Here is a 10,884-nt window from a genome sequence, read left to right on the forward strand (position 1 = left end):
GTTGGGATCAGAAGGATGGCAACGTAAAGACTGTTTTTCCACAGCTTGGAACTGCACAGCGTCTTGTTGTCTTCAGGGCCATCTTTATCGCTTGGTTTCTGCGTAGATCTGCGCGTTCGCCTCTCTCGTAAACAATACATGCGCAAATCGGTGCGAAAAAAAAAAAGTGCCCTTCTGCGTCATCATCACGTGCCCACATGGAGGCGCCGATAGAGTAGAACATTCCAAAAGCTGTCATTTTGGCAGAGTGCCTTCAATATGGCTACGTTCACACAGCAGCAGAATACGGCTGTCAGCCCTGTATTTGAGTCCTTAATACGGTTACGTTCACACACAGTTCGCTTATTTACGGGCGTGACAACCACATTCTGTAACTGAACTCACACCTGTAAATTTTCAGGACTCACAACCACATTCTTGGAAAACACGCGCTGTGTGAACGGAACAGGACTGGACAACTAGTTGTCTGTCACATCATATAGTGTGAGAGAGAGCCGCTCTGCCACACAAATGCGCTTCTACCATGTGTTTCGGGTTTTAATGCGTGTTTTCGGTAACTTACAGTGACGGAGAAATGAGCTGGGTGTTATCTGAAAGTTTTAGATCCCGTCAGTTTTCAACCGGAGCCGCTCCCGTCAAATTTTGTGTTCTGCGCGTGATTCAAATGCTTCGCTCTCCACCCAAATTTAAAAGCTGCTGACGGTTAATGAAGATTTGACAAAATAACGTGCAGCTCGATTGGACTCTTGTTGTGTCAGAAAGTGATAAGACTTTCAGTTTTATGGACGTCACCATCTTTGATTTTACTTTGGTATTGATTTTAGTTTACTGTCGCTATGGTTACTGGTAAGGAATACGGACTTGACTCCCGTTGCACGTTCATACAGACAGTATTCTAAACACAACTATAAGCTGCTGTGTGAACGGGACATTTCGAGACTCACACCTGTAAAGAAAATGTGGTTGTCAATCCCAAAAACGGACAGTGCTGTTTTTAGGCTAATGACAAAGTTTTGAGTTCTGAAAGTTACTGGATGTATTTAGTACAATGACCTCTTACATGTCAAAAGATAAAGGGAAATTTGGTTTCTCAGTTCATGACCCCATTTAAAGGGGTCATATGATGCTGCTAAAAAGAACATTATTTTGTGTATTTGGTGTAATTAAATGTGTTTATGAAGAAAAGAATACAGGTTTAGAGTAACATTAATATGTTCTAATTTTTACTGCTTCAAGCAATGCATTTGCTGGCATGTCTGTCAAAACTGGATATGACCATGAAAAACGTACATTGTAATACTATATAATAGAATTTAATATAATATAATAAAGCCCACTTTCAAATTAGCATTTTATAAAATCCCCTATTAAAGCACCACTAGGGAGCCAGTTAAAATCCACTCTGTTAGTTCCATCAGAGATGACTAAGCATCTTTGGAGAACACTGACAATGTGAGTCTGGCTCTGCTGAGACACTTCCCTATGTAGACAGATGGTGTGGAGAGCTGGGCTTGAAGACACAGGGCCTGAGAGGACACCGTGACTAATATGAGCTGGGAGTTTCAACTACCTCAGCACTTCATTTTGCAAAAGTGGGGAGGATCGACAGCAGACTGAATTTTCAGGCTAGTTATTGCTGGTTTTCAGTGGTGAAAGTTGTAAATCAAGGGCGTCCTGCTGGTTAAGCTACTTAAGAAGTCTAGGACGACATCAGCACAGCAACATCACGTGCCGGAAACCAACATCCTCTTTGAAACCGCCACAGAACCACATTAAGTATTTACAAGGGGACTCCGTCCTTGTGATGCATTGACCAAGCATTCACGTTTGCATACTTGCGTTGAGTATATTTTTGGCCCGAGCAAACACGTGGCACAAAGCTGAAATAAGATGGTGATTGGCTCCTTGGTGAGGCAGGAGGCAAGGGCAAAGATGACTCTCAGACAGGAAGAGTCCTTGAAGCTGAATGCATGTTGTGACCTTCAGAGCACTGGCGTTTATCTGTATTGCTCCTTCAGAGAGTGTGGAGTGTTTGAAAGGAGGGGGACGAGACAGAGAGAGAAATGGGGGAGATGAACACTTTGGAAAATAGATGTAATAACAGTGAGCAAGACAATGGGTCAGAGAGGAATACAAAAGAGTGACAGAAAAGACATACAAAAACAACAGAATAGAGCAATGGATGCATACAGGAAGCAAAAGAACGAAAGAATGACAATCAACTAGACAGACAAGGAAAGAGCACAGACAAAACACTTACAGCAACATGAACTCTCTTGAGGGAATTCACTAAGAATGAACTGCAGACATAGGTAGTGTGGTTTATTTGTACATGCTGTTTACATTGTTTAATTCATAAAAAGAATTATGCAAATAAGGTGACAACACAAACAAGCCAATAAAATCTGTGCCGAATACAATGTACATAGTTCAGCTCCTAACTTGCAGGTTCTGAGTGCTAAATTGTGGCAGATGCTGCAGACTACCACAATCTGACATACTTTACTGTGACTGTGTTATTTGTATAGAATTTATGAATAATTTGAATTAGCTTTTATTTTATATTTACCATTTTCTTTTTAATTTAAGTATCAGTCATGTTGTTATGCACTTTTGCCTTTTTTATTAGTTTTATTTAAAATATTTATATTTGGCTTTAATTTATTTATTTTTAGTTTTAGTAATTTTAGTAGGCCTACTTCTGCTTCAACTAAAACTTTATTTAAAAAAAAATATTTCAGTTTAAGTTTCTCGTCTAACATTTTTTTTTTAAGAATCTGATACTGTGACTGTTATTTATCAACTGTTATATTATGTATTAATATTTTGAATATGCTTTTATTGTTTTATATTTACAGTTTATTTTAATTTTAGTTGAAGTTTTAATAATGTTCTTTTTCTTTTTTGTTACTTATTAATTTTAATAAACATTTTTAGTTTTAATAATTTTAGTACTTCAACTAAAACATATTTCATTTAAAATAGCAGTCTAGTTTTCATTAAGTTTAAGTTTCATTAAGTGTTTCATCTAATATTTATTTTATTACTATGTTTTCCATCTAATATTTATTTTTATTTCAATTAATGAAAACTATTTTTTTTAATAGCAACAACAGCACTGGACTGTACAGCATTACTACACCAATGCGACCCAACCTGTGTGTCCGAGTGTATTTATGATGCCTAAAAATATTGAGGATCGAATCTGCATAGGAAACACAGTACTGTGTCTGAGTCTTAATTGAGCCTCACAGGTTCACAGCTCATCACAAGACAGCATGCGGTGACCACAAGCTCCCAAATTAACACTAAGAAAATGAGAGTAAAAACTGGACTTGGCAAGTAGTGCATGGTTGAAATGTGTATTTTTCATTCTTATGTGAGGAAATCAGAAAGATACAACCAGTCATTTTACTCAAGCAAAGCTCAGTGAGTAGTGTTGTTTTACTCGGTATTAAAACCTAGATGTCAAAACAAACTGTTAAGGCTAAAAAATGTTCTTTCACTAAAAACACTATCAGCACTTTAAAAAGAGCAAATACTTGGTTAAAATAAAACGGTAATATTTAATTGTGCTAAGCAGTCTGTTTATATGTGTTAAACGTTTGACTGGCACAGAGCAGGTGAAATTAAAGATGAGTTGATTACAGCATCACAGACTGTGATTGTGAGAAACATATATAATGTGAGACCCAGGAGCTATGAGCTGTGCAAATAACCTATTACCCGGTTACATTCTCCAGAAACACTCAGTACAATACACACACACACACACACACACACACACACACACACACACAGACACAAGGCCAACTCTTCTTTTTAATTAGTGTGAGTTTTATCTGTGCCCCAGTAAATTCACTGCACAATGAAGCAGTGGAAAATATGGATGAGAGAAATATAAATTAATTTTGAGAGAAGATGAGAGCTTATTAAAACAAATTGAGTAAATATACAGCATATTGATTCCAAAGAGCAAGGTGACAACCTGCTGCTGGTGTCAACACTTAAAAGCCACTCAAAAATAGAGCAGTGGGATTCAACACAAGGATTCTCACGCAATTTACCAACTCGCAAAATTGTTTGGGCTTGTTTTCTGCATGTTTCAATTTTGTGAAAATAAATGGCCACCAACAATCTTAGGGCCATATTTACTAACAACCTGCGCCAATGCAAACTCTCTTTTGATGTTAAAAAATCTACTGTCCAGATTTACTAAAGATGTCTTTCACCATCACTTTGACCAACATAAAAGCAGAGAATAACAGTGGAGAAGTGAAATGCCTTCAAGTCACATCAAACTGATCGTATTTATGAGATGAGAGCCATTAATGGCACCACAATGGCGTAATTACCAGTTAGACTTTTTGTGCACAAACCTTGTGAGTTGGGAGCATTTGGAGGATCGTCGTCAATTAAAGAATCACAAAAAAAGCAAATTGGTATTGATCATAATTGCATTTTCTTTGTGAATGCTGACAATTACAGTATTTTGCAAACTTATGCCACTTTATGAGGCAGCAGGCTAATTTATTTATTTATTATTATTATTTTTTTTTTACAAAACTACATTTCCCATCATTCTCAGTGGCAGCACAAGCGCAGATAAGGCATCAAATTCACACTTATGAATTGACTGCTGTTTGTTTGGTTGCAGGGATACTACATAGGAAGTGAAAGAGGGAGAAAGAAACATGAAAATGTTAATTTTATTCTAAATGACTTGAATGGTCATCACACTGTAATTAGACTTCAGAACTCAAAAGTAGGAACTTCCTGGCAAACACATAAAGCAGGATGACATCTGTAGAGACAACCACAGCTCTAAATATCAGTTCTGTCAATCAAAACCTCAAGTAAGACTAGAAACAGGCAGGAAAATGTGTAAACTATCCAAGTGTGTACTTTTCCATGTTTCTCCGCTGATTTATGAGCTCTAGCGTGATTAAAATATTACTGTTAGTACCACAAATGATGAGCGGATGATTTTCAGTGGAGTTATGAGGTGGGAAGCTGAGCTCCACATAGCATCTGCTACAGCTCTCACACACAGCAGGAGTTTCATCAGTGAAAATGAGGTACCGTGAATCACAAGAATGTACTGTGCTTTGTTCAGACTCTAGAGGCAAAAACGCGACAATCCTTGACTTTGACATATACACAGAAGAGCACAAGCTTCCATATTTACTGCAGGGAGATTAAAAATGTAAATATTTCCCTGCCAAACTTGTTAGTAGACACATTTCAAAGTATGAACTGCACTACTTTGATTCACTTGATACTTTCATTCAAACATTTGGGGTTGCAGGAATATGTGTCAGCCAAGCAACTGCCATTGAGATGCATGGTAATGCTAACGGATCGCTTTCTCCAGGTATTGTAGTCCTCTTTAGCATGAATTTGTGCGGACAACAAAAAGTGCCTCTAAATGCTGCAGCTTGTGTGTCTGGTTTAATGCATAATTAAGAACGTCAGGGTTAATGAAGCACTAAAAGCGGACTAAAGTTCAGGAGATCCCTTGGCTCTGTTTACTCTGACAGAGCCCCCACAGAGACCTCCTCATTCACAACACTGAGAAAGAATGAGGGAGAAAGAGAGACAGACTAAGCGAAAGCATGAGAAATAGAGAAAACTGAGAAATGGAAAGCTTTATAATAACAAGTTGCCTGCTCTGTCTAATACAGGGTTTGACCCGCATACTTTACAAGATGTGCTCTTACTAGCAAAGAGCTAAATAATTATCCAAACACAATTTCAAAGAGTGAGAAAGTCAAACCAAACCCTTGTGAAAAAGAAGCAAGCTTAATCATATTGAATATGCACTTGTAGTTTACTTCAGTGCTTAAAATCTGTACTTTCAGATAATATAACAATGAAATACAAGGTCACTTAAATGTAAGTGACTATATTTTTTGAAACACTTAAGTACACTAAAGTGCTGCTTGTAATAATTTAAAATTTGATTTTTAAAGTACATTTTAATAATTATTTAATAAGCTTTTGTTGTGTATACTTTTTTGATATGTTGACTAACACACATGATCAGGGCCGCATTAAGACCTCACTGGGCCCCGGGGCTATGACTTACTGCAGGGCCCCCCCATCACAATAATTATATATATGGCTTAAACTAGGATTTTTATCCAATCAAAATGTTTGATGCATTGCAATTTCACAATTCTTGTTACCAATTCCAATATCACAAAATTAAAAATACTAGCCTAAGTAAAAACAAACTTACTGAAGACAAGTAAACAGTCATGAATTACAATAGAACAAAGAAATCGACCTACAAACACTTAAAGCACTGAATAAGAAATATTATATTGTATAAAATAAATAGACTACAAATAGACTGAATAGCCTTCACTGCATAAATTCAATATACATGATTTTACTAAATAGATTCGGTCAAGGACAGTGAGTGATTTTCTTTCTAATGTTTAATTTACATTATTGACACAAATAGCAACAGCAGCTATATTAGGCTGCTTTGGAGGAATAGTTCACCCAAAAATTAAAGTTATGTTGTTGTTCTAAACCTGAATGAGTTTCCTTCTGCTGTTGAATGCAAACTTATATATTTGGAACAATAACCTACTGGTAACCAAACAGTTTCTGCGCCCCCATAACTTCCATATTATGAAAAAAAACACTATTGGGAGTCAACAGGGACCAGAAACTTTCTGGTGGTTACGAATATTCTTCAAAATATCTTCTTTTATGTTGAGGAGAACAAAGAAATTCATACAGGTTCAGAACAACTTGAAACTGAGTAAATGATGACAGTATTTTAATTTTTGGGTGAACTATATCCCTTTAAAATCTCATCATATAATGCCAGGATCTCATAATAGCCAACTAGTGCACATGCTTTATCTTTAACTATTAACGTTTATTTAAGACACAAATTACTGTGTTGACGAGGAGACAGGCATTTTGACACATAACTGTGTGTATTCGAACGTTTAAACACAAGGCGCGAAAAATAAATCTTAGTTTAGTCAGGCGCTGTACGAGCAAGTGTGCTCCACGTGTATCAGAAACCGTCTTAACGCGCGCATTTACCAAAATGAATTCTGCCCTAATGCTTAATGTCCCTGAACAGTTAAATTAGTTTTTAAACCAAAATGCTTAAAATGCGTTTAAATGAAAAGCTTACATCATGACGCGCAAAATGAATTTCTCAACCCATAAGCGAATATAGGCCTATAGAGTTATTTCAAACACAAAAAGCAATATACATCTATCACCTGATAGATAGGCTACGTGCACAGTTCGTTCAAATGTAAAATATATAATAAATGCATTTGATTGGTAAACCAAATTCAAATGTGACGTTTTAATCTCTAATTGCAGAAACATAACACCTCTTACACCTCAACATTACACATCAAAGTAGAACAGATCTGTAGGCAGACATCACTAAATAAAAACTCTAAATAAAACACAAAATTTGCAAACTAGCAAACTAACCTATACCATGACACTCCTCTATGAGGCTAATGCTCTCAACAGTTGCATCTTTTTTTTTACTTTAGTGCGTGCATAGTGTGGCTGTCACAGATCTAGCATGTCTGCTGGCCACTCTTTTGTATTTGGTCTCCTGGCCCTTTTAGAAGAGGTCATCCATTTAGCTGCTACACCATTTGGATTTAATTCCTCTAAATAAGAGCTGTTGGTCAGCATCGAAAATTAACCAACGGAAATCCTTTTTCCACTCGGGCCCGAAAACACTATATACATCAGTTATCCTTTTTTTTTTTAAAGCAACTGTATTAAAGTTCATCAGTCAAGAGCAATGAGTGATTTTTCTCTGTGTTTTGTTGTTTTATTAATATTGAAGGGATAGTTCACCCAAAATGAAAATTCTGTTGTCTGTCAATTCTGTCATAGTGTTTTATTTTTTATACCATCATTTACTCACTCTCAAGATGTTTTAAACCTGAATTAGTTTCTTTCTTCTGTTGAACGTAAAAGTTATTTTAAAGATGTAATCAAACAGTTGCTGGTTCCTATGTGACTTCCATTTTTCCCCCTACTGTCAAAGTCAGTGGGGACCAGCTACTGTTTGGTTACCCAAATATACCCCATTATTACCCCATATATGTTACCCCATATATGTCGCACTGTACATCCCTGCCTCTCTCCTCATTTTTTTCTCTCACTATTTTTTTTTTTAGAATAGTTGACGTTTTTACTTATCGAAGATTGTTCTTTGCATGACCATTTCTAGATTACACCAGAATGAAGTGAAGAGAGGTAAATGCAGACATTAGGCGCAGCGATCACCTGATAGATAGGCTACGTGCAGTTTGTTCAAAAGTAAAATATATAATAAATGCATTTGATTGGTAAACCAAATTCAAATGTGACATTTTAATCTCTAATGGTAATGCACGGAATTTACGGAAAAACTCCACTAAATAATAGAGCTAAAAAGTGAGGGGCGATCGGCGCTACTGATGTCCGTCAAGCTACTCCACAGCCAATCACGGGCCCCCTCCTTGCTCGGGCCCTGGGGCTTCAGCCCCGCCTAGCCCAATGGTTAATCACATTCCCTGCACATGATTATAATTTTAACTGTAGTCTAGTGTTATTCGATAGTACATTTAAATTTTATAGAAAATAGAATAGAAATGACACTGACATATATTTTAGTTTACCATAAATGCTTGACATTACATTTGGCAGTAAACTTTAACCATGTTTCAAATGCGATAGCAGTCATTTACATAAAGATGTATTAAGACCTACTTAATTGTGTAAAAAAAAAAAGCACTCTTATGTTCAGTGAGCGGCGGCCGGCGGCCTAGAGTGAGTGGCGGCGGGCGGGCTTGCGGCAACCACATGTGACGACCCCGGGCTGGACTCCGCTTCGTCCACGGTGAAAACCGATCTGGCGATCCACAGCACTAAGTTGATGTATTCCCTCAGCGACCAGCACAGCACAATCTGTATTGTAAAAAGCGCTATATAAATAAAGGTGACTTGAGTTGACTTTAATATAAATTTTAACAATAACACTTTTAATTTAATTACAACTATCATGCAAGTGTATGAAAACATTTATTTCAAACTTATATTATTTTAAAGTATAATATTTCCATAAGTACTCTTTTCACCTGAAGTGTGGATTCATTGCAGAGCTCTCTTCCAGCAAAGATGACCCGCAGTCGATCAGGCTGTACTCCCTGTAAACGTCCCACCGTCTCTTTCAGCTCAGCTACACTCGCACCTTGTTCCACTTCCACCAGGAATCCATGTCTGGAGTTAAACCGCACATATACTAAGAGAACAAAAGAGACCATCGGAGAGATCTTGTCAAATCCTGATCATTTTCAAAGACCGACAACAGGTTTATTCCCGTGACATTTAATAGGCTATATATAAAAAGTATATAGAGTAAAGAAAAGTTTTGGAATCAAAAGCAGACCACTCTTAAAAGTTTGTCTTCATGAAACCAGCCTTGAGGTTAAATATCTTGCCTTTGATATCGACTGGCTCAATTTTCGCTGCTCTTTTTTGCATGTGGATTCAAATTATACTGTGTATACTCTGATGCAAGTGGTCCTTATCAGTACATAAACACCAGTGCGCAGCTTGACATCCCAAAATAATAAGGAGTATCCAATAGTGACTTAGAAGAACAAAGCTGTATCATGCCTGTAAATAAATCACAAACTAGAAATGAAAAATTGAAGAAAAAATGTATATACTGTATATATACTATACTATACTATAGTATTGTCACGGTACCAAAATTTCAGTATTCGGTACCGATACCAGTGAAAATCCACGGTTCTCGGTACCAATTTCGGTACCAAAGCAAAACACAAAAACATGCTAATTGAACAACATTTTTATTAATAACGTTAAACAAAAATGAAATGTACAAAACCAATGCCATTCTTTATACTTATTTAAAAGTGTTTAAAGTTTTTCCACAAGTAATAAAAGTATGAAAAAAGTAAACAAGTTTCACCCAAAAGTTTAGTCATAGTTCTGCTGCCACTGAAAACCATCTGTAAACTGTTGTCTGTTTTAGGGTTTGCTGGTGTGTTTCAGGATCTTCCTCAGTCTGCAGCTGTAAAAGCAAAATATAATATACTTAAGTAAAGCGGTACCGAAATACCGGGTCTTTTGACAACACTACTATACTATATATATACAGCGGGTAAAATAAGTATTGAACACACCACCATTTTTCTCAGTAAATATATTTCTAAAGGTGCTGTTGACATGAACTGACATACCAGATGTCGGTAGCAATTGGCCGTTTTTTGTCTTATTGCAACTAGTCTCTGTTCTGGACTTACACAAACAGCGTTGCAATGCAATAATTTTCCAAAATGTCATTTATGTGAAAATATGAAGTCTGTAAATGCCCATCAACACAGGCCAGAGACGCTGAAGACAGACGCACAGAGAAAAATACTGTAGCAGGCAGATCACTCACTGTTCATGATGCACGAACTATTACCTTATTGTTGCAAAACATACCGATGGCATTGGTTACAGGAGCATTTCTATACTTCTGAATGTTCCAGTGAGCACTGTAGGGGCCATAATCCGGAAGTGGAAAGAACATAATTTCACCATAAACCGGCCAAGGCCAGGTGAAAAGAAAATAATTATCAGAAGAGTTGTCCAAGAGCCAAGGACCACTTGTGGAGATCTTCAGAAAGACCTGGAATTAGCAGGTGCAATTGTTTCAAAGAAAATAATAAGTTCAATAAGTAATGCACTCAACCGCCGTGGCCTGTATACACGCTCACCGTGCAAGACTCCATTGCTGAAGAAAAAGCATGCTGAAGCTCGTTTAAAGTTTGCTGCACAACATTTAGACAAGTCTGTGAAATACTGGGAGAATATAGTCTGGTC

At 36.9% G+C, this 10,884-nt stretch overlaps 1 protein-coding gene across 3 annotated transcripts in view; it reads right to left on the reverse strand.

Moving 5' to 3' along the window:
* LOC107669573 (E3 ubiquitin-protein ligase parkin-like) overlaps nt 1-10,884 on the reverse strand; it is a 162,701-nt gene that overhangs the window by 102,060 nt on the left and 49,757 nt on the right. For 2 of the 3 annotated variants that reach the window (XM_016461875.1, XM_016461874.1), the window contains exon 2: nt 9,126-9,289. The exons of the other annotated variant lie outside the window; for it this stretch is intronic. In XM_016461875.1, coding sequence (XP_016317361.1) covers nt 9,126-9,289 — 164 coding nt within the window. The remainder of the gene's footprint in view (nt 1-9,125; nt 9,290-10,884) is intronic. 3 annotated transcript variants of the gene reach the window in all.

Source organism: Sinocyclocheilus anshuiensis, unplaced genomic scaffold (assembly GCF_001515605.1).
Source record: "Sinocyclocheilus anshuiensis isolate Anshui unplaced genomic scaffold, SAMN03320099.WGS_v1.1 scaffold460, whole genome shotgun sequence".
In the NCBI taxonomy this organism is placed as follows: domain Eukaryota; kingdom Metazoa; phylum Chordata; class Actinopteri; order Cypriniformes; family Cyprinidae; genus Sinocyclocheilus; species Sinocyclocheilus anshuiensis.